The following is a 27,970-nucleotide window of genomic DNA, read 5'->3' on the forward strand; positions in this document are numbered from 1 at the left end:
ATATCATCATTAGATATATTCAAGGCATTTGATTGCGTGGAATGGCCAACATTAAAGATTTTGTTAAAGGGTTGGGGTTTTGGAAAAAAGTTTAGGGGGATAATAGATCAATTATATTTAGAGAATACCTCTGTAGTAATAGTTAATGACGGGATGACAGAACAAATAACTCTAGGCCGAGGCACTAGACAAGGTTGCCCTCTTTCTCCAGTTCTGTTTTGCTTGGTTATTGAAATGTTGGCAAATGTACTAAGAAATGATGATTTAGGTATGGGAGAAAAGAAGAAAATAAAGATTAATTTATTCGCTGATGATTCCTTATTGACAGTGAAAAATCCATTAGAATACATAAATAAAATTAAAACTCATTTAGAAAAATTTGGAAAAATAGCTGGATTAGGTATAAATTGGCAAAAATCTGAATTAATGTTGTTTAACCATAGTAGAGTGGAACAAGAAAGGTTTGTTGAAAAATATGATTTTAAAATATGTAAAACAATTAAATATTTAGGAATAGATTTAGAAAAAAATATCCAAAAAATAAAGGAATATAATTATAATAAACTAAAGGAAGAGATTAAAAAGAAATTACAGGAATATAGTAATTTTAAGCTATCTTGGTTTGGAAAGATAGCATTGATAAAAATGAAAATTCTACCAAAAATTAATTTTCTATTTAGAATGTTACCAATGCAGTTAACAGAGGATGATTTGAAATTTTGGCAAGGAACAGTTAATAAGTACTGTAATGAAGGGAAGAAATCTAGAATAAATAAAAAGCACTGGTATAAAACAACAAAAAAGGCGGTATAGGTTTACCAAATATAAGAAATTATTATTTGGCTAATCAATTGACGTATATCGGGGAAATTACATATAATCCAGAAAGGTTAATTTGGTGGGAAATGGAATCATCAGAATTACAAGGTGATATAGAAAAATATTTATTTGGTATAGTTAAGAAAGATAAAATAAGAGAAATTAATAACCCATTTTTAAAGACATTGTTAAACATATGGTATAAGTACAAAAAGAAATTATGTTCATCATACTCTCCACTCGGATTAGTGATGGAAACAGAAAATTTTCCTACCAATACGAAAGTGTATGCGGACTTATTCAAAGAAAAAAAAAGTGATTAGATTGAAAGATTGGTTGTATAAAATGAGATCGATAGATCAAATGAAACAAATATTTCAGAATAAGAATATTTCATGGTTGAACTATGTACAACTAGAAAGATGGACTAAGGAATGGGTAAATAAATACAATAAAGGTAGAGAATATGCAAAGTATGAACAATTTCTATTGTCATATGAGGACATTCAGATGATTGACTCAGTAAAAGGTACAGTGAGTAAAATTTACTTCTTAATTTAGAGGAAGAAGAAAGTGAGAAAGAGGGACTGAAAATAGTGTGGGAGCAAGACATTGAAAAAAGAATAAATGAAGAAGAATGGAGGAAGATATGGAAAATGAGGGTGTTAAGATTTATGTTGGTAAGAATAAGGGAAAAAATGTTTAAACTTAGTTTAAGATGGTATTTAACACTGTTAAAATTAAACAAGATTAATGCCAATCATCCAAATGTCTGTTGGAAATGTGAGAAAGAAGTTGGTACATACTTTCATATGTGGTGGGAATGTGAAAAGTACAAAGATTTTGGAAACAAAATTTTAAAGAATTAAATGAGATATGTGGAAAAGACATAGAATTGAATCCTGAGATCGCTTTGTTATCAATATTTGAGAATGTGGAATATGATAAGATGATAAAAGAAGTGATAACTAATTTATTGGCAGCAGCGAGATTAATAACAGCTAGGCAATGGAAATCAAAATCTGAATTTCAAATGGATGAATGGTATAGTGAAATATGGAATATAGCTCTAAATGATAAATTAACTTGTAATTTAAAGGTTAAGAAAGGAGAGTTGAAAAAGAATAATTTTTACGAAATATGGGGCAAATTTTTGGAATATGTGCTAATAAGGGGGAAAGGGAAAGCTCCAAATCAAGAATCTATACAGTTTTGGAGAAGAGGACAATAGTAGTAGTAGTAGTAGTAGTAGTAGTAGTAGTAGTAGTAGTAGTAGTAGTAGTAGTAGTAGTAGTAGTAGTAGTAGTAGTAGTAGTAGTAGTAGAAGAAGAAGAAGAAGAAGAAGAAGAAGAAGAAGAAGAAGAAGAAGAAGAAGAAGAAGAAGGCAAGAGGTCCCTTGGTGGGGAACACAGTTATTTGAGTTTATATGTTTCATGTATATGTTTTTGTTTATGTTATAGTTATAGAAAAGAAAAAAAGAAAAAAGAAAAAAAAGAGAAACATAGTAGGGCCAGTGTATGCCTGATGTCAAGGGAGTGCAATGAACGTTCCAACTGTGAAGCAGGGGAAGGGAAGAACGTAGGGAGTACAACTGGTTGACTCAAATGAAAATGAGAGGCCACCTTGGGCACAAAAGATAGAAATACCTTCCACTTGCAGAAATATGACATTGTCGTGGAAGGCTTATAAGCCTGGTTCAAGACTTCAACTACTGTGGGGACAGTCCCCAAGCCATCAGGGGAAGAGAGTCAAGGTCTGGATGGAATGTCTTACCATGATTGAGAGTCAACAGATGAGGAACCTGGTGGGAGCCAGACCAGATCTAATGTCATGGTCCGCAGGGCGGAGAACCATGGTTGGTGGTGCCACCATGGGGTGATCAGGATGGTGTCTGAGTTGTCTTGGCAGATCTTGACAACTGCCCTTTGTATGAGTGGAATGGGCGGAAAGAGGTAAAGGAGGCTGGTGGACCACCTGGTCATGAAAGCATCCTGGAGTGATAAACAGCTAATCCCCACTCGAGAGTAGTACTGGTTGCACTTTCCCTTCTCCAATGAGGCAAACACATCCACCTAGGGCCTACCCCAATGATGGCAGAGGAGACGAAACACATCGTTGTCCAATGACCACTCGTGACTGCAAGACTGTAGCCTGCTGAGGTGGTTGCCCTCTGATGCTACATGGACTGCTGTGGGGTAGATGTGCCAAGCATAGCACCATTCCCATAACAGGCCAGCCAGATAAAGAAGGGGTAGGGAATGAGTCCCCCCACTTGTTGATGTAAAATACAGTTATAGTGTTGATAGTGACATGAACTGCATGACCCGCAATCAGCCGCTTGAAGGTCTGAAACACCTTGATGACAGTAAGCAGTTCCAAGTGATTGATATGCAACCATGCTTCATCTGGGGACCACAGGCAGTGTATGGTCGCATTGTCACAGTGTGCACCCCAACTGGTTGGGCTGGCACCTGTAGTCACCTGGGTCAACAAGGCAAGAGATCTAAACAATTTTCCGACTAAGAGCTTCGAGCTTCGTTTCCATCTTATCAACTGTGATGCCAGTTCGTCAAATCAAGAACTGCTCCTATATAGGAGACCCATTGGGGTTTTTTTGGAGAATAGATTTCGCTAGGTTCACCTGGAGCCCCAGGGCGGACAACAGGTCTTTTCAGTGTCCTGCTCTGCCTGGGCACGAGACTGAGACACCAGCAGGCAGTCATCTAGGTACAGGATAATGGTGATGCCTTGTAGGTGAAGATATAGTGCTACAGGAGCTAGGCATTTCATAAACACCCATGGGGCGATCGACAACCTGAAGGGAAGGGCTTTGAACTCCTCCATCACTCCTTTGACAAAAAACCTGAGAAATCTGTGATGGTTCAGGTGGATACTTATACAGTGGACCCTTGACTTACGCACAGCTCGACATGTGTACTTCTTGAGGTACAGACTTCTCTGGCCACAGAATTTCCCATCGACTTGCAGCCAGAGAATCGACATACAGACCAGAAGGGGGAAGCAGGGAAAGCGCCAAATTCAAATTCCAGGGCTTCTCTGCTGCCATGGGAGGCATCTCAGAGGTCTCCCCCCCCACCCCCAATCATGCTTTGTAGGCGCGATCGGCAGTGAGGGGGACCTCCGGAGGCCTTCCAGGCCGTCTCCGCTGCCATGGGAGGCCTCTCAGAGGTCCTCTGCCCCCGACGATGCAGGCTTTCCCAGGGTGGACCGGGCCTACCAGGGGAAGCCCTCCCCTGGTAGGCCCGGTCCACCCTGGGAAAGCCTGTGGTGGGGGGGGTGGGGGACCTCCAAAACGCCTCCCATGGAGGTGGAGAATCCCTCGGAGGCCTCGGGCAGCGGCGATAGCGGTGGCGGGGACCCCTGGAAGGCTTCGGACAGGTAAAGTCAATTTTAATTTTTTTGGGGGGGGTATTTTTTTCTTGGCCGGGTTACGGATACAGGGTTTTCAATGCATTCCTATGGGAAACGGACCCTCAACCTACAGACTTTTCGACCTGCGGCCACCGTTCCAATACGGATTATTTCCATAGGTCGAGGGTCCACTGTATGAAAATAAGCATCCTTGAGGTCTGCAGTAACAGTGAACAAGTCACCATGATGGAGCATCTGGATAGTGTTGTCTAAAGAGATCATATGGAACCGCTGAAGAGTAATGTAGGAGTTGAGATGACAGAGGTCCAAGATGGGACGGAGACCACTGTCTTTCTTTGGAATTGTGAAGTAACAGGAGTAAAAGCTGAGTGCCATGTCTGCTTGATGTACCTGTAAGATAGTATCCTTTTGAAGTAAAGAACATATCTCCTCCTCCAAAGTGGGAAAGGGATTGGTGATCTTGATCAATCCTGTCAGGGGGAGCATATTGAACTCGATGGCACTGCCCCTGGCAATGATGGTGAGGACCCAAGAGTCAAGGGTGACACGCTGTCAGGAGTTGAGAAAGGGGGCTAGGTGAACTGAGTTATTGATGACTGCTGGTGCATGGACAAGTCAAAGGCTCTGCCTCATCTTGTGGTCAGGCCCGCAAGTGGATTGGCATGTCTCCCTGCCTGCTGACAATAGGAGGCAGGTGGAAGACCAGAAGCTTGAGGCCTCTGGTGATCCTGAGGGGGTCTATAGGAGTAGGGACAGTGCCGGGCATTTCATGGCCGATATTGCTGGCTGGTGTATGTTCTGGCCATTTTCCTCACTTCAACAAGTTGTCTAGGATTGCATCCATTTTTTTCATCAAATAGACTGATGCCATCACAGGGAAGTTCCTCAATCCTGGATCTCACCTCTTCTGATATGCCCGCAGAAGGCAACCAGGCATGACGATGCAAAGTGACCACAGTAGCGATCTGCTTAGAGGCAGCATCCACCACGTAGCATGCTGCAATGTACTCTTCTTGTGCCAGAGCCAGAGCCTTTTGGTGGCTCGGACATCTTCTGGTGCAGCCTCCAAGGCGAGCAGCGCCTTGTTCCAAAGGTGGCGGTGATAAGTACCCATTGCTGCAGTGTAATTAGCCATCCTCAAAATGAACTGAGCCAGAGAATAGACCCGGTGGCCGACAATGTCCAACTTCCTACCATCCTTATTGTTCAGCATTTTCACAGAATGATTCCTGGCCCTGTTCTGCATAGCATTGATAGAAAGGAGTTAGGTAGAGGGTGTTTTGAGAGGTAGTCTGTGTTGTCGCTGTGGGTTTTGTATAGATTTTCTAACCTCCTGGGGATCTGGTGGGCTGAAGACGGCTTGTTCCATGACTCCTTACCAAGCTTAAGGAGAGATGATATAAACACCAGGTGGAGAGGAGGACTTGGTCTTAAGTGATATCTTCACAGACCTTGTCCACCTCTTACAACACTGGTTGGTCCACAGCTAGATCCATAACCTTTGCAATTCTCAGTATCAGCTGAGAATACGAGGAATAATCCCCTGATAGAGAGGGAGGGTGGTTCTCCGTCACATCGGAGTCTGGGGTGGAAATGTTTGCTGGGGAGTCTTTTGCTAGCTCGAATTGGACGCCTCCTAGTTGGTGTCAAGGCCAATGGAGACCTGTTTAAGTGTTGGGAGAGAGATCCTCATGGATAGGCATTGGACGGTAATCATTGGGTTCAAGATGGGTCAGGCAATGCTCTTTTTCCCTCTCCCACTCAGGTTGTCATGGAGGCAAGTCTCATGAGGACCTATACTGTGGACACAGCTGCGGTCAAGATTGATTTGATTTTTGATTTAGTCATCCTTCGGTCTCGAGAGAAAATGGTAATGTGCTCTGTATGGAGGACTTAGAACAGCATCTAGTGTGGCCGAGAAGGCCAATTTGAGAGTGACAATCCTTTCCACATTGAAGACAAATACAATCTGTCCCCTGTCCAGCTCCCTGATTTTGCTCGTTTCGGGACTACCTCTGCCTTGGCCTGCTGGACAAGTGTCTCTTCAAATTGGAAGAGGCCATGATGCACTGCCTGCCTCCAGGCTGAACGCTCAGATGTCAAGGTTTCCCATCTGTTGAGGTCCATTCCTAAGGCCTTCAGATCCCGCTTGCAGATATCCTTGTATCGCAGCTGTGGTCTTCCTCTGGGGTGCTTTCCCTGCACTAATTCGATACAGGAGATCTTTTGGAATCCGACCATCAGCCATTCTCATGACATGCCCAAGCCAATGTAGCTGTCACTGTTTCAGTAATGTATATATGCTCAAAATTTCAGCTTGTTCTAGGACTACTCTATTTGGAACTTTATCCTGCTAGGTGATACCAAAAATGCATTGGAGACAACGCATATGGAAGGTGTTCAGTTTCCTCTCCTGCTGTGCACAAAGGGTCCAGGACTCACTGCAGTACAGGAGTGTACTCAGGACACAGGCTCTATAGACCTGGATCTTGGTATATGTTGTCAGCTTCTTATTAAGCCATACTCTCTTTGTGAGTCTAGAGAACATGGTAGCTGCTTTGTCAATGCATTTATCCAGCTCGACATCTAGAGAGTGTGTCAGAGATCGTTGAGCCAAGGTACACAAAGTCATGAACAACCTCCAATTCTTGTGTGGAGATGGTAATAGAAGGAGGTGAGTCCACTCCCTGGCCCATGACTTGTGTTTTCTTCAGCTGATTGTTAATCCAAAGTCTTGGCAAGCCTTGCTAAAACAATTCATGAGTTGTTGGAGGTCTTCAGCAGAGTGGGCAACAGCTGCATAATTGGTGAAGAAGTCCTGTATGCATTTCAGCTGGATTTTGGTCTTTGCTCTCAATCTAGAGAGATTAAAGAGCTTTCCATATGATCTAGCCCGGAGACAGACACCTTCTGTTGTAGTTCCAAAGGTGTGCTTAAGCATGACAGCAAAAAAGATCCCAAACAGGGTCGGCATGAGGACACAGCCATTTCACTCCGCTTCGGATGTCAAAGGGATCTGATGTTGAGCCATCAAAACCTACGGTGCCCTTCAGGTGCGCTCCCTGCCCATCCCTGGCGTAGGTCTACCATGAATAAGGACTGCCAAAGGCGCAGGTCTACTCACGACTAAGGGTGGCTAAATGTTGGTCTACTCATGAGTAAGGCCTGCAGAAGTTGCGGGTCTACTCATGAATAAGGGTGGCTGAAGGCGCTGGGCTGGGCTGAGGTGCACAGGTGGAAGGGGCTCCTCCATGGCAGTGGTGCAGGAGGAGGCTCCCCTCCGGCAGCGAGTGCCATCAGAGGAGGTTTCAGTCTGCCTGGTAAGGTGCTGCTTTTTCCTTTTTAGAAACTTCTGGGTGGGTTTTGCAGGGTAGGTTTGGGCTGTGTTGTTTTTTGCAGTCCCAGTGTGGGGATTGCTAGAAGTTTATTTCTGGGGGGTTTGTTTTGTTTTGTTTTTGCAGCCTTCGGGGCTTGCTCTGTTTATTTTTTTATTTTTTGTAAAAGCCCCAATGCCTTCTGATGGGGCTTTCTGTGTGCTTTATCTTTTTTTTGGGTGTGTGTGTATTTTTTTTGAAATGCCGGAACAGATTAATCCTGTTCCCATGCATTTCAATGGGAAATGGTGCTTTAACTTACGAAAATTTAGAGTTATGACCACTGTTCCAATACGGATTAATTTCTTAAGTCGAGGCACCGCTGTTTTCCAAAAAGGAACGAGAGGTAAGCTCCAAAGCCGAGGTGCTGCTGCAAAAGCAGCAAGAAAGTAACGGAGGTACTGAGGTGCTGGAGGCAGGGCTAAGAGTAGCGTGGGGGTGGTGCTGGTAATATATGCTTAAGCTCTAGAATATTCTGAGGTTTCTCTGCACAGGTGACTAAAACCCATTAGTGTGCATTCACAGAGACCACAAAGTATAAGATTTATTAATTTTCTTAGTAAAAACAAATATAATTCTTCAACAGGTGACTGGTCTCTTGAACAGCAGGATTACTCCTAAATCCAGTGAGAATTTGAGAAGGTCACTAATTGCTACTGTAAATTGAGAGGTCCTACCTGGCAAGGCTGTTGTGCTATGAAAGGAAGCACATAGTCAATGGTTTACTTCCTTGTAAGCAGGCAAGTGTTCTCTTTTAGGTCAGGTTTGTCCATGGGGCTTGTACTACGCACTTCTGAGGCCTAAAGGACCTACCTAAGGCAATAAAGGTGGTAGTTTTGCACCCACAGTGACTCCCTGATGAAGATCATTTTCTCTTTAGGGAGAGGTGATCATGACAGTACTCATCTCACAAATACATACCCAGATCCTGGTTATGTGCTGCTTCTTGTCCTTCAAAATACAGTAAGCTATAGCCACTCCACAGTTTGCTCATGCCAACCGGACACATTGGCTCTTGATTTGATTGGCTATGCTTCACCAGAAGGTATCCTATGTTAATACTGCGGCCTGGCATACCTGGTAGTCCAGGAGTACCTGGGGTACCTGGGGCACCTGAGGAGAAAGAAAAGCAAAGGCAGAAATTAAACAGCTTTTAAAGATTAAATAGCCAACTTGGGAGAAAGGTGGGGTAAAATATATTGAAAATACCATAGTTGTTCAACTTCTCTAGCGTTCTTTCCTGATGAAAGCAAAAGTACATTCTTCAGATTATCAGGGAGACTTTTACAGTTGAACAGCTAAATGAACTGTTAAAGATGACTTGTTTTCTGGGTGCTATGAATCTTTGTCCTGCTTATGAGGAAAAGCAGAGATAGGAGAGTGAAAAGCTGGACACGGGAATTACCAGAAAAACCATCAGACCGCAGTGTCGAGCGATTAAGAAGGGTGGAAGAGGAACAGCCCCAGTCCCCTAAAGATGCTTCTGGAGAGAAGACTCGGGAAGCTGTTGGAAAAGAGGAGGGAAGGGCTACCTCTCTGACCAGTCTTACTAAAATTAACATGGAAAAACAACTCTCTGATATAGCTGCGGGCTTAAAGGGGCTGGAGAGTAAGAGGGACAAAAAAATGGAACAGGTCCTTTCCAAAATGGACTTTTTGATAAAAGAGAATCAGCAGTTGAGAAAGGATGTTAAAACACTACAGGGAGAAGTGGTAGATATTAAGGCAAGCCTAGAGAAAATGGGACATGGCGGCGCTGTGGGCTAAACCGCAGGAGCCTGTGCTGCAGGATCGGAAGACCAGCAGTCGTAAGATCAAATCCACGCGATGGAGTGAGCGTCCGTCGCTTGTCCCAGCTCCCGCCAACCTAGTGGTTCGAAACCATGTAAAAATGTGAGTAGATAAATAGGTACCACCTCGGTGGGAAGGTAACAGCGTTCCGTGTCTAAGTTGCACTGGCCATGTGACCACGGAAGATTATCTTCGGACAAAACGCTGGCTCTATGGCTTGGAAATGGGGATGAGCACCACCCCCTAGAGTCTTTTTTTTCTTTATTGTTATTGTTAACGGCATCAAGCCATACAAAATTGAATACAAAACTTCAAAGACTGGCATGCACTACAAAGTCATACAAAAGGTAAAATATCTAAAACAGCAAATATAGCAATGTAAGGCCAAGGTCTAAGGGTTTAGCTGTCTAGTCTGTCTGCTATAGCATGCTGCCCAAAATTTCGCTACCAGTTCTGTAGTAGTCCAATTTTGGTCGGTTAACAATTGATTACAGTAATCCGAATCTGATTGGCCTGCCATATCTTTTAAGAGTGCTGTAATATATTTTCCTCGGATCTCATTATGCCTGTTACACCTGAGCATCATGTGCTCGATAGATTCTATCTCGCCAGAGCCACAAGGGCAGAATCTCTGTTCCCTCGGGATTTTCTTAAATCTGCCTTCCAGCACTGCAGAAGGGAAAGCCTCGCATCTAGCCAGAGTAAAGGCTTTCCTAAACTTATACGTTTCCAGCTGTGATAGGTAGGCCATAGGGAGCGGACAATATTTATGCATGTCTGTTGCTCTAAAATTGGGGCATCTACTGAGATCTGCCTGTGTCTCCATATCCATTAATCTCTGTTTAAGGGCTGATTTTGCTTCATCCCATTGCATGCTTAATACTGTTTGAGGAGAGAAGCCCATTACTTGCAATTTATTTAGGACCGCTTTTAACCAGCTCGATTGGAAGTTGTCCTCTAGGAGTAGGTGTGTTAATCCCTGTGATTGAAAGTTTATTTTAAGCCAGTACTGAAGGGAGGCTAGTACAATTTTGGCTACCATTTTTCTAATCGGTCTCTAATCGGATTTGTGCATTCGTTACGCATCTTGGGACTTCAAGTATTGCTCTAAGGAATTTTGACTGAACCCGCTCTATCGGGTCAAAACTACTGGGTGAAGGCCCCATAAAGGTGCCATAGAGCATCTAGCTGACCACCTTTGCTTGAAAGAGTTTTTGGGCTGCTGGAATATAACAACCCCCTTTTGAATGGTAGAACCTTAGGATGGTGTTTGCTGTTTTTTCCCCTTGGGTGGCTGCATATTGGATATGGACATTCCTGTCCCCTGTGGATTGCAGGGCCATGCCCAGGTATTTAAAAACAAGAGACCTGTTGAAGAGGTTGCCCATTTATAATCCAAGATCTTTTCCCACCTCGGTGGGAAGGTAACAGCGTTCCGTGTCTAAGTCGCACTGACCATGTGACCACGGAAGATTATCTTCGGACAAAACGCTGGCTCTATGGCTTGGAAATGGGGATGAGCACCGCCCCCTAGAGTTGAACACGACTGGACAAAAATTGTCAAGGGGAACCCTTACCTTTACCTAGAAAAAATGGAGGCCAGAGTACAACAATTGGAAGATTTCCAGGGGGAAACAAAAAAGCAACATCAGAAAGTAGATGATTTGAGAAGAAAAAATATTTACATTGAAGATAACTCAAGATGTAATAACATCAAAATAATGAATTTTGAAAATAATAAAGGGACAGATCTTAAGCAGGAAGTGGTGGGCTGGATTAATTCTATTATAAATACCCAACATCTGACAGAAGGAGATATAGAGAGAATACATTTTGTTGGGAATCCCAGAAGCATGAGACTGAGACCATAATACTGAAATTTTTCAACTATGTTAAGAAAGAGCAATTTCTTAAGGTCATCAAAGAAAAGCCAGAATTGATAGTTTATAGATGAAAACCAGTTCAGATTTACCAGGATTTAAGTAGTGAATCTATACAGTGGAGGAAAACGATGAAACCCATCACATCAATCCTAATTAAGAATGGAAAGAAATACAACTGGGGTCATCCTGTCTTTCTAAAAATATGGAAGGGTGGAGTCTTACAAAAAAGATACTCTTTGAAGGTGGCAAGAGTCTGATGATGGCGTGGGGGATCTGGCACGAAAATCAAAGTGAACAAGGTGCAAGCAAGTAGACCTGCAATGAGTGGAGGTTTGAAAGAGAAGATATTCTGAATGGAAGAAACAATTGGAGGTGATTGGACATTTGATGATTCCTCCCTTCCTCCTTTTTAAAACACGGTAATCAACCTGTGTGTTTTTTTTCTTTTGCATGTTTTCCCGGTGGGCTTTTTTCTTCCCACCGGTGGTTCTTTTTTTCTTCACTTTTTTTAACACGGTAAATGGCTTGTGGTTTTACTTTTTACGTTTTTTTCTTTTTTCTTTTTTTGTTTTTCCAGAGGGCTTTTTTTTCTTTTCTCTCCTCACCTGTGTGGTGTTTTGTTTTTTTCTTTTTCTCTGCTTTTTAAAAAACACACCAATTGGTCCAAGGTTTTTATTTTTTAAGATTTTTATTCTCTTTTGTTCACTTTCCTGGTGGTTTTTTTTTCTTTTTTCACTTTGGGGGGGTTGGAGTAAGAAGATGAAAAGATAATGGTTAAGAATAATAAGGGAAAGCATTTAAGGATTATATATATATATATATATATAGAGAGAGAGAGAGATAGATAGATAGATAGATAGATAGATAGATAGATAGATAGATAGATAGATAGATAGATAGATAGATAGATAGATAGATAGATAGATAGATAGATAGATAGATAGATAGATAGATAGATAGATAGATAGATAGATAGATAGATAGATAGGGTAGGGTGGAATAGGATGAGGATTTGACTGGGACCCGGACTGCTGTGGGTGATGTCTCCCCCCCCCTCCCAGGGCTCGTGTCAAACTTTAGTGAGGTGCGGGGAAATGGGAGGGTGGAAAAGAGTTTATATGTGGAGAGGGAAGTTAGGGATTGTAGATTAGTTAGAGGAATAGGTGAATTTTTAAGTGTTTTCGTCTTTTTTGTTGTTTTGTGGGGTGCACAACGGGACTAAACAAAAGATCGAGTATGGAATGGATATGGGGAAAAACGTAAGGGTAGCTACTTTAAACGTGAAAGGCCTAGGAACTGTAACAAAGAGAAGGAGAATAGAATCACTATTGAAGAAAAACAAGGTTGACATTATCTATCTACAAGAGACACAACAATTGAAAGATGGAGTTAATGAGTTGAAATTACAAAATGTAAGTATTTATGAAAAAGGATTTGGGACTTCTAAATCTAAAGGGGTAGCAATATTAATATCTAAACACTGTAAATTTACAGTAAAAGAAGTAATAAAAGATAGTAATGGAAGATATTTGATAATTCAGAGTCAAATGGGGGAAGAAGATTATACATTACTAAACGTCTATGCACCGAATATGAATCAAGGAGAATTTTATAAAATATGTGTTTAAAGAGATGGAGAAGGTTAGAAAGCGATATGTGATTATGGCAGGAGATTTCAACACGGTTCTGGATAAGGTAAAGGCTGAATAAGTATGTAAAAAAGACGAGTTGAACAAAAGAAGTACCCTCTTAAGTAAGATGCTAAAAACTACGGATTTAAGAGACATATGGAGAGAACTGAAGGGGGATGAAAGGAAGTTTACATATTACTCTTCTGTACATAATAGTTATTCAAGGATAGATTTTATGTTCATATCGCAAAATTTAATTTCAAAAGTAGTAGATACAAATAGTAATGTGATAAAGGTAACGGAGCATGCGTTGATGGTGATGGAGATGGAAGTAAAGAAGGACTATAGAGAAGCTAAGAGATGGAGAATAGACTCCAATATTTTTCAGTATCCAGATGTAGTGGATAAAGTTAAGAAAGAATGGTTGGAAATTAATGAAGCAGGTGGGAACAAAATAGGAGTGTTATGGGACACTATGAAATCAATACGGAGAGGAATTGCTGCAAGAGAATCCTGTAAAAATTAAAAAATTGAGAGAAGAAAATATAAGAAAAATAGAAAAATCATTAAAAGGTTTAGAAAGCAAATATTTTATAGATAGGGATAATTAAAAAAATTACTAGAGATTCAAGCTAAAAGAAAAGAATTAGAAAGTGTGGCGTTAGAAAGGGTCCAGAGGGACTTGTAAATGCAAAGAGGAATTTTTTTGAATTTAGTACTAAAAATTCAAAGCTTTTAGCTGGAATAGTACAGACTAAAAGATCAAAAAATACAATTGGAGTGATTAAAGATGAAACAGGAAAGAATTGTAGTCTAATGAAGGAAAAATTAAAGATATTACAGGAATTCTATCAAAATTTATATAAAGGGAATAGTGTATCCAAAGAAGATATAGAAAAGTATATCAAAGAAAATGTTAAGAATAAACTATTAGAGAATGATAAAATAGAATTAGCAAAAGAAATAAAGGATGAAGAAATTATAGAGATTATTAATAAATTAAAAAATGGTATAACGCCAGGTTTTGATGGAATGGGACCAGAATATTATAAAACTTTTAAATCAATGGTGATTCCTAAGTTAAAAGGGCTTTATAATGAGATATTGGAAGGAGAAAAAATACCAGACTCTTGGAAACATTCATTGATAACTTTTATTCCAAAAACCAATAAAGATTTAACAGACCCAAGTTCATATAGACCGATTTCACTATTAAACCAAGATGCAAAGATATTTTCAGCAATACTTGTGAATAGAATGAATTAGTTTATCACAAAATATATTAAAGAGGGTCAGAATGGGTTTATAAAGGGAAGACAAATGGAAAATTTAACTAGGAGAGTTTTGAACATTATATATAATATAGAAAAAGATAAATTAAAGGCAGGTAACTTATCATTAGATATTTTTAAGGCATTTGATTGCATTGAATGGCAAACATTAAAGATTCTTTTAAAAGGCTGGGGTTTTGGAAAGAAATTTAGGGGGATAATAGATCAACTATATGTGGAAAATACCGCTGTAGTAATAGTTAATGGTGGAATGACAGAACAGATAGCTTTAGGCCAAGGCACTAGACAAGGTTGCCCTCTTTCTCCAGTTCTGTTTTGTTTGATTATTGAAATGTTAGCAAATGTAATAAGGAGTGATGACACAATAAAAGGTATGGGTGAAAATAATAAAATAAAGATTTGCTGATGATTCATTATTGACAGTGATAAACCCGTTAGAAAGTATAGATAGAATTAAAATTCATTTGGAAAAATTTGGAAAAATAGCTGGATTATGTGTAAACTGGCAAAAATCTGAACTAATGGTGTTTAATCATAATAAATTAGAATAAGAAAGGTTTGCTGAGAAATATGATTTTAGGATATGCAAATCAGTCAAATATTTAGGTATAGATTTACAAAAAACATACAAAAAATGAAGGAATATAATTATAATAAATTAAAGGAAGTAATTAATAATAAATTACAGGAATATAATAATTTCAAACTTTCTTGGTTTGCAAGGATCGCATTGATAAAAATGAAAATTTTACCAAAAATTAATTTTCTTTTTAAAATGTTACCAGTACAGTTAACAGAGGAAGATTTGAAATTTTGGCAAGGAATGATTAAGAAATATTGTACTGAAGGGAAGAGAGCCAGAATAAATAAAAAATATTGGTATAGATCAACAAAAAAGGTGGTATAGGTTTACCAAATATAAAAAATTATTATTTGACTAATCAGTTGAGGTTTATTGGAGAAATTATATATAACCTAGTAAGGTTAATTTGGTGGAAACTGGAATCATCAGAAATACAGATAGATATTGAAAAATATTTATTTGGTATGGTTAAGAAGTATAAAATAAGTGAAATTAAAAACCCGTTCTTAAAGACAATGTTAAACATATGGTATAAATATAGAAAGAATTTATGCTCATTTAACTCTCCATCTGGATTAGTGACAGAAATAGAGAATTTTCCTGTCAATATGAAAGTGTATGCAGAATTATTTAAAGAAAAAAAGTGATTAGATTAAAAGATTGGTTGAACAAAATGAGATCAATAGAGCAAATGAAACAAATTTTTCAGAGTAAGAATATTTCATGGTTGAACTATTTACAATTAGAAAGATGGGCTAATGAAAGGGTAACGAAATATAACAAAGATAGAGAATACACAAAGTATGAACAATTTCTATTATCATATGAAAACATTCAGATGACGGATTCAGTAAAGGGCACAGTGAGTAAAGGGCACAGATTCCTGCTCAATTTAGAAAAAGAAGAAAATGATAAAGAAGGGGTGAAGCTAGTGTGGGAACAAGACCTTGGAAAAAGGATAAATGAGGAAGAATGGAGGAAGATGTGGAATATGAGGGTTTTAAGATTTATGTCAGTGAGAATAAGGGAACATTTTTGAACTGTGTTTAAAATGGTATTTAATGCCAACAAAATTAAATAAAATTAATGCTAGTTATCTGAATGTCTGTTGGAAATGGGATAAGGAAATTGGTGTGTGTTTGTGTGTGTGTTTAGTCATTTAGTCGTCTCCGGCTCTTCGTGACCCCATGGACCAGAGCACGCCAGGCCCTCCTATCTTCCACTGCCTCCCGGAGTTGTGTCAAATTCATGTTGGTTGCTTCGCAGACACTGTCCAGCCATCTCATCCTCGGTCGTCCCCTTCTCCTCTTGCCATCACACTTTCCTAACATCAAGGTCTTTTCCAAGGAGTATTCTCTTCTCATGAGATGGCCAAAGTACTGGAGCCTCAGCTTCAGGATCTGTCCTTCCAGTGACCACTCAGGGCTGATTTCCTTTAGAACTGATAGGTTCGATCTCCTTGCAATCCAGGGGATTCTCAAGAGCCTCCTCCAGCACCACAATTCAAAGGCATCAATTCTTCGGTGGTCTGCTTTCTTTATGGTCCAGCTCTCACTTCCATACATCACGACAGGAAAAACCATAGCTTTGACTATTCGGACTTTGTTGGCAATGTGATGTCTCTGCTTTTCAAGATGCTGTCAAGATTTGTCATCGCTTTCCTCCCAAGAAGAAGGCGTCTTTTAATTTCGGGGCTGCTGTCTCCATCTGCAGTGATCATGGACCCCAGGAAAATAAAATCTGTCACTGCCTCCATGTCTTCCCCTTCTATTTCCCAGGAGGTGATGGGACCAGTGGTAATGATCTTAGTTTTTTTGATGTTGAGCTTCAGACCGTTTTTTGCACTCTCCTCTTTCACCCTCATTAAGAGGTTCTTTAATTCCTCCTCACTTTCTGCCATCAGAGTGGTATCATCTGCATATCGGAGGTTGTTGATATTTCTTCCGGCAATCTTAATTCCGGCTTGGGTTTCTTCCAGTCCAGCCTTCCGCATGATGTATTCTGCATAGAAGTTAAATAAGCTGGGGGACAATATACAGCCTTGTCGTACTCCTTACCCAATTTTGAACCAATCAGTTGTTCCATGACTAGTTCTAACTGTTGCTTCCTGTCCCACATATAGGTTTCTCAGGAGACAGATAAGATGGTCAGGCACTCCCATTTCTTTAAGAACTTGCCATAGTTTGCTGTGGTCCACACAGTCAAAGGCTTATGCATAGTCAATGAAGCAGAAGTAGATGTTATTCTGGAACTCTCTGGCTTTCTCCATAATCCAGCGCATGTTAGCAATTTGGTCTCTAGTTCCTCTGCCCCTTTGAAATCCAGCATGTACTTCTGGCAGTTCTCAGTCCACATACTGCTGAAGCCTACCTTGCAGGATTTTGAGCATAACCTTGCTAGTGTGTGAAATGAGTGCAATTGTATGGTAGTTGGAGCATTCTTTGGCACTGCCTTTCTTTGGGATTGGGATGTAGACTGATCTTTTCCAATCCTCTGGCCACTGTTGGGTTTTCCAAACTTGCTGGCATATTGAATGTAGCACCTTAACAGCATCAACTTTCAAGATTTTAAATAGTTCAACTGGAATGCCATCACCTCCACTGGCCTTGTTGTTACCCAGGCTTTCTAAGGCCCACTTGACTTCGCTCTCCAGGATGTCTGGCTCAAGGTCAGCACCTACATTGTCTGGGTTGTACGGGATATCCAAATCTTTCTGATATAATTCCTCTGTGTATTCTTGCCACCTCTTCTTGACGTCTTCTGCTTCTGCTAGGTCCCTCCCATTTGTGTCTTTTATCATGTTCATCTTTGCGCAAAATGTTCCTCTAATATCTCCAATTTTCCTGAACAGATCTCTGGTCTTTCCTTTTCTGTTATTTTCCTCTATTTCTTTGCATTGTTCATTTAAGAAGGCCCTCTTGTCTCTCCTTGCTATTCTTTGGAAGTCTGCATTCAATTTTCTGTAACTTTCCCTATCTCCCTTGCATTTTGCTTCCCTTCTCCTCTCTGCTATTTCTAAGGCCTCATTGGACAGCCACTTTGCTTTCTTGCATTTCCTTTTCTTTGGGATGGTTTTTGTTGCTGCCTCCTGGACAATGTTACGAGCCTCTATCCAAAGTTCTTCAGGCACTCTGTCCACCAAATCTAGTTCCTTAAATCTGTTCTTCACTTCCACTGTGTATTCATAAGGGATTTGGTTTAGGTTATACCTGAGTGGCCCAGTGGTTTTTCCTACTCTCTTCAGTCTAAGCTTGAATTTTGCTATGAGAAGCTGATGATCAGAGCCGCAGTCAGCTCCAGGTCTTGTTTTTGCTGACTGTATAGAGCTTCTCCATCTTTGGCTGCGGAGAATATAATCAATCTGATTTCGATATTGCCCATCTGGTGATTTCCATGTATAGAGTCGCCTCTTGTGTTGTTGGAAAAGAGTGTTTGTGATCACCAGCTTATTCTCTTGACAAAACTCTATTAGCCTTTGTCCTGCTTCGTTCTGAACTCCAAGGCCAAACTTCCCTGTTGTTCCTTTTATCTCTTGGCTTCCTACTTTAGCATTCCAGTCCCCTAGAATGAGAAGAACATCTTTCTTTGGTGACAGTTCTAGAAGGTGTTGTAAATCTTCATAAAATTGGTCAATTTCAGTCTCCTCAGCAATGGTGGTTGGTGCATAAACTTGGATTATTGTGATGTTGAATGGTCTGCTTTGGATTCGTATTGACATCATTCTATCATTTTTGAGATTGTATCCCATTACAGCTTTTCCCACTCTTTTGTTGACTATGAGGGCCACTCCATTCCTTCTACGGGATTCTTGCCCACAGTAGTAGATATGATAATCATCCGAGCTGAATTCGCCCATTCCTCTCCATTTTAGTTCACTGATGCCCAGGATGTCGATGTTTATTCTTGCCATCTCCTGTTTGACCACCTCCAGCTTACCAAGGTTCATAGATCTTACATTCCAGGTTCCTATGCAGTATTTTTCTTTACAGCATTGGACTTTCCTTTCACTTCCAGGCACGTCCACAGCTGAGCGTCCTTTCGGCTTTGGCCCAACCACTTCATTAGCTCTGGAGCTACTTGTACTTGTCCTCCGCTCTTCCTCAGTAGCATGTTGGACGCCTTCCGACCTGAGGGGCCCATCTTCCAGCGTCATATTTTTTATCCTTTTGTTTCTGATCATGGGGCGTTCTTGGCAAAGATACTGGAGTGGCATTGCCATTTCCTACTCCAGGTGGATTGCGTTTAGTCGGAACTCTCCACTATGTCCTGTCCGTCTTGGGTGTCCCTGCACGGCATAGCCCATAGCTTCTCTGAGTTACTCAAGTCCCTTCGCCACGACAAGGCAGCAATCCATGAAGGAAATTGGTACATACTTTCATATGTGGTGGGAATGTGAAAAGTACAAAGATTTTGGAAACAAAATTTTAAAGAATTAAATGAGATATGTGGAAAAGATATAGAACTGAATCCTGAGATTGCTTTGTTATCAATATTTGAGAATTTCGATTATGATAAGATGATAAAAGAACTGATAACGAATTTATTAACAGCAGCGAGATTAATAATAGCTAGGCAATGGAAATCAAAATCTGAATTTCAAATGGATGAATGGTACAGTGAAATATGGAATATAGCTCTAAATGATAAATTAACTTGTAATTTAAAGGTTAAGAAAGGAGAGTTGAAAAAGAATAGTTTTTATGAAATATGGGCAGATTCTTGGAATATGTATTAACAAAAGGAAAGGGGAAAGCTCCAAATCAAGAATCAATGCAGTTCTGGAGAAGAGAACAATAAAAGAAGAGGAAGAATTTAAATGGAAGAAGCAGATTATAGCAAGAGGTCCCATCTATGGTGGTGGGGAACAAAGTTATATTGTATTTTGATTTGTGTATTTTATGTTTATGTTTTAAATAAAAATCTAAAAAAAGAAGAAGAAAGCACCATAATTAGAATCCCGTTAAAGCTACAGGTGGCTAGGAGACTACAACTGGTACACTGGAGCCCTTAGGAAAATGACTGTGGGGTCAAAGTTAGGATGGTAAAAGAAACTAATATTTCTTTCATACCTATACAAACCCTCCTTGGCACCAGTTTGCATGACACAGACTCAATCACTCACAAATAGAAGTGTGGGATGGAATACCCTCTCAGAAAAGCTTATCTTTATTGTATCTAGTTACTGTCACTGATCTTCCTCTGCAGTTCAGTGCAGGGGAAGGGGAGACTTTTTAAGTGTGTCTCTGCCTACTAGTGTAGCGGGCAAAAGGCCAAGTGCATCTTTTTTGCAGATGGTTACAAAAGTTAACACAGGAAAACGACAGGTTACGTACCTGCAATTGTAGTTCTTCGAGTGGACCTCTGTGATTCACACTCTGGGTAATCTGCACATGCACAGAACCTCATCAGAATATTCTAGAGCTTCAGTGGTAGCAAAAAGATACATTAGTAACCCCCCCCCCCCCCCGGTATATGTACCTTGGCGCCAAGGCTCTCCCTTCAGTTAGGTCAATCGCTGCATAAAGCAAATAGGATGTGACAGAGGGGAGGCCAGTTCAGGATGTGTGAATCACAGAGGTCCACTCGAAGAACTACAATTACAGGGATGTAACCTGTCGTTCTTCTTCATGGCCTCTGTGAATCACACAATGGGTGACTAACAAGCTGTCTTACCTGGAGGAAGATGTCACGCCAAGTTAGATGATAACACAACACATCCAAAAGAAGCATGAGATTTCCGCTGAACATACAATCTATAGTGATTGATAAACGTGGACGGCTGTGACCATGTGGCAGAGGCACAGATGTCTGGTAGGAGAACACAGAGAAGAAACACTGTAGATGTTGCCAATGCCCTGGTAGAATGGGGACGGATACTTTGTGGCACTGGAAGTCGAGCAAGCTGATAAACGAGCTGAATAGCGGAAGCAACCCACATGGATATCCTCTGCGAGGTGACTTGAAGACCTTTAGCAGAAAGTTGATAGCTTACAAAAAGTCGAGCTGAATGTCTAAAGGGTTGCATACAGGCTATGTAGAAAGTGAGAACCGTTCTTACATCCAAAGTATGGAGGATCTTTTCTTGAGGAGTAGATGAAGATGGGAAAAAGGATAGAAGAACCAAAGGTTGGGATAAGTGGAACTGAGAGACAACCTTGGGCAGAAAGGAAATATCTACAAAAAGTTTAACGTTATCTGGGTAAAACTGGAGATAAGGGTAGTCAGATCTCAAGGCTGCCAGTTCACTAGTGCATCGTGCTGATTAATAGTCATAAGGAATGCCATCTTAAAGGTAAGTAACCTGAGGTCAGTTGATGCAAGGGGTTCAAATGGGGCCCTAGTAAGTTGTTGAAGGACTAACATCAGTGACCATTGAGGTGGTGCTAGGCATACGTCAGGATACACGTGTGAAAATCCTTTAAGGAAGTGTTTCAGAGTAGGATGTCTGAAAACTTAGCTGCTGGAGAAGTTGGTGGCTAATAAGCAACAATTGCAGAAAGATAGACTTTGAGGGATGAAAAAGAAAGGCCTTTAGTTTTTAGTTGTAACAGAACTGTGGCAAGAGAAACATTGGTTGAAGGTAGCTGTCAAGGTATAGAATTTTATAGGCCTGAACCCATATATGTTTCATTAACGAGCTGCCATTATGTGCAGATGAGAGAAAAGCTGAATCATCCTAAGCTGATGCAATGAGGTGAAACCAGAAAGAGCCCAGGTGCAGAGATGAGGTCACCTGGAACCCGATTGGACTGGACAGAGACAAGATTATGTATAAATATGGACTGTGTCTGTAAAATGTTCTCTTCTTCTGATGTGATTTTCTGCCATGCATGCTGTCGGACTGTGTGAATACTTCTAGATGTGCTGTAGAGACCTGCCTGTATATAAGTGTACATATATGTAAATATAACCGTCAAAGAAGAACTGGTAAAGTGTCTTCATTTACTCTGCGCCAGAAGCGTAACAGTAGTGATAACGCTGCACTAAATGATTGGAATTTTTTCCATTTGTACATATAAGCTTTCCTGGTTGTGGCTTTCTTTGCCTGATGAAGGATATTCATGAGGGAGGCAGAATCCTCCACACTGCCAGGTGAAGGGCAGGGAGATCTGGGTGCTGAATTTGATTTTTGTGTTGTGTAAGTAGGTGAGGTAGGCAGGGCAGGGGATAGATGTCGGACAACAGCTGATGAGCCAGGAACCATGGCTGCCTTGGCCACCACAGGGCTATCAGGATAGCATTGGGCCTGTCCTGTTGAAGACGGACTACAACTTTGTGGATGAGTGGGAACGGTGGAAACAGGTGAGTGAGTTGGGCCAATGGCCGATGAATGTGTCTCCGTGGGAATTCTTGCCAACTCCTGTGTGGGAACAGTAACGTTTGCACTTCCGGTTCTTTCAGGAGGCAAAGAGGTTGATGGAGGGTGTGCCCCAATGTTTGCACAGGGAGAGAAAAACAGATTGGTCCAGTTACAACTCGTGGGTTTGAGATCCCTTGCGACTGAGCACACCTGTCAGATTGTTGTCGTGACTGACAATATGTATTGACGTGAGGCAAATGTGATGGGAGAGACACCATTCCCAGAGGTCAATGGCAAGACAAAGGCGGCTTGGGGAGTGAGTGCCCCCTTGTTTGAGAATGTAGCACACTGGGGTAGTGTTGTCTGTCACTATTTGAACCATCCTGCCCATAAGATGATTTCTGAAGGCCTTGTAAGCTTTTATTACTGCTAGAAGTTCTAGCTCATTGATATGGAGCAACTTCTCTCTTTGTGACCACTGGGCATGAATCTCTAGGGACTGACAATCAGCACCCCAGCCAGTGAGGCTGTGGTAACCTGGATTTGTGAGTGTGGTTGTTGAAAGGGTCGTCCCATCATCATGTTCTGAGTGGAGTGCCACCATGTAAGTTGGGAGGCGAGTTCTGGAGTGACTCGCAGCAGGGTGTGTAGGTTGAATAAGCCAGAAACCATGCTTGAAGTGACCTCATTTTGAGGCGAAGATGTTGAACTACCGAAGTCATGGAAGCCATAGTGCCTAAGACAGGTTGAACTGTCAGGTATTTGGTAAGGACACCAAATTGAGACATTTGTCTGTTGGGAGAAATGCCCAAGTGTGTTTGGAGTCTAGAACTGCTCCTATGTAATGAACCAGTCTTGTAGGCTTTAAGTTGGATTTTTTCAGGTTTACTGCAAGGCCGAGATCCTGGAGGAGGGACAAGGTGAAGGAGATGTCTTGTTATGCCTTGTGACAGGAGTGAACTACAAGGAGCCAGTCATTGATGTATGGAAAAAATGTGGATTTGTGAATCCTGAGGTATGCTGCCACAGGGGCCATGCATTTGGTGAAAACCCTGGGAGCTGTGGCAAGCCTGAATGGAAGCCTTTTGAATTTATAGGCCTGGGTTCCGAGTTGGAAACTTAGAAAGGGTCTGTGAGAAGTATGGATAGGTAAGTAGAATTAGGCATCCCTGACATCTATGACTGCAAACAAGTCCTTTTTGTGGAGTAGATGGAGGACGGACTCGAGGGTAACCATGTGGAATTTGGTAGTAATGATGTATTGATTTAATTCCCTGAGATCGAGAATGTGGCATAGGTCTCCGTCTTTTGGGGGGATGGTGAAATAATGAGAGAAAAAACCCTTGTCTGTCTGATGTGGTGGTATTGGTTCCATGGCATCATTAAGTAATAGTGTTTGAATTTCATCCTGCAAGGTTTGCGACAGGGGTGTGATGGTATGGGACGATGGAGGACGGTGGTGGTATTCTATGTGGTAACCACTTTGTATGATGGAGAGGACCCAAGCGTCCGTAGTGATGTCTTCCCACACAGGTAAGTGCTTCCAAAGGATGGGAGGGGAGGTGTGAAATTGTATGTGGATCTCAGCTGGCTAGACATCAAATGTGATGTTTAGGTTTGTGTCTGGTTGTAGTTTGTTGATGAGGTTTAGCTCTTTATGGTTGCTGTTTGTAATAGGGCATGTAAGATGTTTGCCTTTGAGCTTCATGCTGGAACTGGTGGTAAGGGTTGTAAGGGTGATTGATGCCTTTGGGGGCGCTGAGGGTGTTGCTGGTATGTGGGGTAGATGCCCCAATGCCTGGCAGCCATCCTCCTTTTCTGGACATTCTCAAGGATATAATCTGTCTTGGCATTAAAGAGACCTACCCTGTCGAATGGGAGGTCCTCAATGCATGCACACACATCCTCTGCGAGGCCAGCACTTCTGAGCCAGGAGAAATGGCAAAGCACTATCAAGGTAGCCATTGATTTCGAAGTTGCATCAACCGTATGTCTGGCTGACAGCATCTGTTGTTTTGCAACAGAGACACCTTCCTGCTGAAAAGTTTGTGCTACCACCCTTTTGTCCTCAGGGAGTGCATCAATAAAGTAGATATGTTGTCCCCCCAAAAAATGTTGATAGGCACCCATAGCCCCTTGATAATTGGCCACCCTCATGGTGGAGGCAGCGGAGGAGTATGGAATTAGGGGCTGGCTGTTTCTGCAAGAAGCCAGCACTTGGGTCATACACTCAATAGAGATTGTCAGTGTGTTTCGACACCAAGTGAGAGGATGCTGGTTTGGTCTAAGAACGCCTAGCTGTGCTGAGGAGAGATGGAAGCATGGAAATATGGACACATGGAAGCATGGAAATACGGATCCAATCTCTAAGGTTGTAGTGACCTTAGAGATGGGATCATAAAGATGATCCACTGGTTCGGTCGTGGGTCTGTGGATTTGGAGGTCAAGAGATTTAGCCATGCAAACCATTAACTGAGTATAAGTTTGAAAGTCCTCTGCCAGAGATGAAGGATCTGTATCTGCCAGGTCTGAGTCTGGAGATGTTAACAATACAGATGGTGTTTGGGGTCTAGAGCCATGTTCGGATATTTCAGCATTGTGCCTTGAGTCAACCGTCAATCGACATCGACGTCAAAGGACTGGTCCTCAAAGTATTTGTGTTGTCAACACTGATGGTGCGTCGGTGGACAGCGGTTGCTGTCAAGGGTCGTTGACTGGTATTGACATTGATGGGGCATCCATGGGTAGGGGTCAATATTGAGGGTCGTTGACCACTGTAGGCACGGATGGACAATGGCCAATACCGAGGATCATTGGTATCAAAAGGGTTGGTGTCAAGGTGTGGTGAAATGGAAGTTGTTGCTCTTGTTGAGACAGCTGTCGAGGCGGTAGAGGCATTGATGGACCACATTGGATTATAGTGGAATAGAGGGATGACGGTGACACCGAGCAAGATGAATGGTCACAGTCATTTTGACGAGTGGAGAAATAATAGCTTGTTGGTGCCGCAAATGTGCCCTAAGCCGAAGAGTAGTGATTGGCTTTTTTGGATTTCTTAAGCTCTGGCTGGCAGTAGGTGCCAGGCAATCCTTGGTGATCATGGCGATGATCACTTCGACAATGAAGGTTCACGTGTGTAAGAGACATGCTGTGGCACTGCTGCTGGACCAGGAAAAGCAACTGGTCAATAGTACTTGGTGGGCTTTTCCACTGGGCACCAATCGGGGCAAAAGGCATCCCGGTGATGGTGCTGAGCATGATCTGTTTCTGTGCAAGAAGGCAAGTGGAAGCTCTTATATGATTGGTGTCTTAGGTGAAGTGCTGGAGGCCGAGGTGATAGGCCTACTGGGGCAGAATAAGGCACAGTTTCAGGCTGTATTTCAGTCCCTTGGATATTAGGCGAAGCCGCCAGAGAAGATCCACTCAAAGAGCCCAAGGATTGTTGAGGGCTGGTAGGAGAGAACATGAGCTGGTCGACTCGTTGTTCACATTCTGGAGACTGCGATGGAGGCAGTTGGTGAGGTGAAAGTCCCTCCTCATCTGGCAGAGAACCCACAGAAATGAAGTCTCTGGACTCTAGAGGCTGTGTAGTTGGGGAAACAGTTTTGAAAGGCTTCGACCTGTAAGACCTCAACCTTTTTTGGTGGTGAAGGTTCAGGAGCCAACGAAGCGTTGGTGGATGGCTTTCGTTTAGTGGCCACTTTTGATGTTGAAGGTTTCAATGTTGACTGTTTGGGCTTGTGCACCCATGTGGTAGTCAATGTTGGGGTGCAGCAGACTCTCGGTGATCAGAACGGGATGGAGTGGTTGAAGGACGTTGTTTTGTCACTTCAGAATCAGCTTTGTCCATGGCTTTAGTGTGTGGGATGGATTTGCATAAAGATTGAGCCATAAATTTAGGAGGCTGGAGGGACTGTTCCCAAAGCCAAAGCTTAAGTCTAGAGAGATGGCTCCGGAGAACTCTATGCTTAAGGTTTTGGAGTGAGGGCATGAGAAGGTTTGGTCAGCCTCACCGAGGCAAAAAAGACATTTAGCGTGACTGTCAGGGAGTGGAACTTTGTTATTGCAGGCCATGCAGCATTTAACGGGCCCAAAGAGGCCATGAAGTGAAAAACTGGTTGGGGGGGGGGGGTGCTTCAGCCCTAGGGCCACAGCATTATTGCAAAAGATTAATAAGCAAAAGAATAATTAACAATTCGTTAAAGGAAAAGATTTAAAAGAAATTAATAATTTTAGACAGGACTCACAAAAGTGACGATAGAGGCTCTCAATGCTGCGGTTGAAAAAAACTGAAGGGACAGCCTTGGGGCCAAGGTATATATACCAAAGGGGAGGGTTCTGCACTAATGTATCTTTTTGCTACCACAGAAGCTGTAGAATATTCCAATGAGGCTCCGCACATGTGCGGATTACCTACAGTGTGAATCACAGAGGCTGCGAAGAAGAACTACTGTACTTGTTATTTAGCAGATTGGTTAGGCCAAGATTTTTGACCAATACAGGAACTCCCAATTAAAAGCAATAAATTTGTCAGACAGGCAATGATAACACCTGAATATTATCTGCTATAAATCCTCCCAGGTACTCTTGATTTGAAAGTAAATGCATCTCAATGTGTATATTGCACAATTGTAAATGCATATTCTGTACAATGGGAATTCATTTCCAGTGATAACTGCATAATGATCAATTTAAAATGATGAGCATAGGCCCTCCCTCCAAAAAAGAAAAAAAACAGGGAGGAGGGGAAAAGATAGGGAAATAAAATTAAATAACAAAGAAGCACACATCATTTGAAAACATGCTGATTTGTCTCTCTCATAATCTACTACTGTGTATGTTACATATCATCAAGTCACATCATATAATGACCCTAAAGGGTTTTTCAAAATACAGTGGTGCCTCGCTCGACGACGTTAATTCGTTCCTGCGAAATCGCTGTAGAGCGAAATCGTTCTCAAGCGAAATAAAAAACCCACTGAAACGCATTGAAAACCGTTCAGTGAGTTCCAATGGGCGAAATACCTGCTCGTCCAGTGAAGATCCTCCATACGGTGGCCATTTTCTGGTACCTGTAATGTGAGGAATCCATCCCAACACAGCGGGGAGCCATTTTCTACAGCCAGTGGCCATTTTGAAACCCAACGATCAGCTGTTTGCTGATGGTCATAAAGCGAAAAATCGGTTCCCGAAGCAGGGAACCAATCAACATTAAGCAAAATTCCCCCATCTAAACATCATTTTGCGATCACAAAAACTTCAACGTTAAGCGGATTTGTCATCAAGCGGGGTAATCGTCCAGCGGGGCACCACTGTAAGTGAAATATTTAAGGAGTGGATTTATCAGTAACACCCCCCCCATCCAATGGCAAAGTGGGAATTCAAACCCAGATCTCATGAGTCCTAGTCTGTCACTCTATCCACTACAGCATACTGAGTACCTCAATCTATTATTACTGTTATATGCAACTTTTCAAATACACTGTGATATTGTCAGATACAGTGGTGCCTCGCATAGCCATCACTCCGTTTAGTGACAAAATCGCTTTGCGATGGACTTTTTGCCATCGCAAAAGCGATCGCTTTGCGATGTTCCCTATGGGGTATTTTCGCTTTGCGATGATCGCAGGGAAGAGATCATCGCAAAGCCCCCATTTTCGCACAGCTGATCGGCGGTTTCAAAATGGTCACCGGGGAAAAAAACAGCCGCCCCCTGTTTTTTGGGACAGATTCCTCGCTTTAGAGGCACCGAAAATGCCGGTGCTATGGAGGATCTTCGCTCAGCTGTGAGTTTTAAGCCCATAGGAACGCATTGAAGGGGTTTCAATGCGTTTCTATGGGCTTTTTAATATCACATAGCAACGTTTTGTTCTGCAGCGATTTTTGCGGAACGAATTAACATCG

The 27,970-nt window shown here is 41.8% G+C and overlaps 1 protein-coding gene across 4 annotated transcripts in view; it reads right to left on the bottom strand.

Moving 5' to 3' along the window:
- Positions 1-27,970, bottom strand: part of COL4A2 (collagen type IV alpha 2 chain) — a 410,505-nt gene that overhangs the window by 24,956 nt on the left and 357,579 nt on the right. For all 4 annotated transcript variants that reach the window (XM_072992602.2, XM_072992648.2, XM_072992721.2 and 1 more), the window contains one exon: positions 8,508-8,699. In XM_072992602.2, the coding sequence (XP_072848703.2) occupies positions 8,508-8,699 (192 nt within the window). The remainder of the gene's footprint in view (positions 1-8,507; positions 8,700-27,970) is intronic.

The sequence above is a fragment of the Pogona vitticeps genome, chromosome 1 (genome assembly GCF_051106095.1).
Source record: "Pogona vitticeps strain Pit_001003342236 chromosome 1, PviZW2.1, whole genome shotgun sequence".
Lineage (NCBI taxonomy): Eukaryota > Metazoa > Chordata > Lepidosauria > Squamata > Agamidae > Pogona > Pogona vitticeps.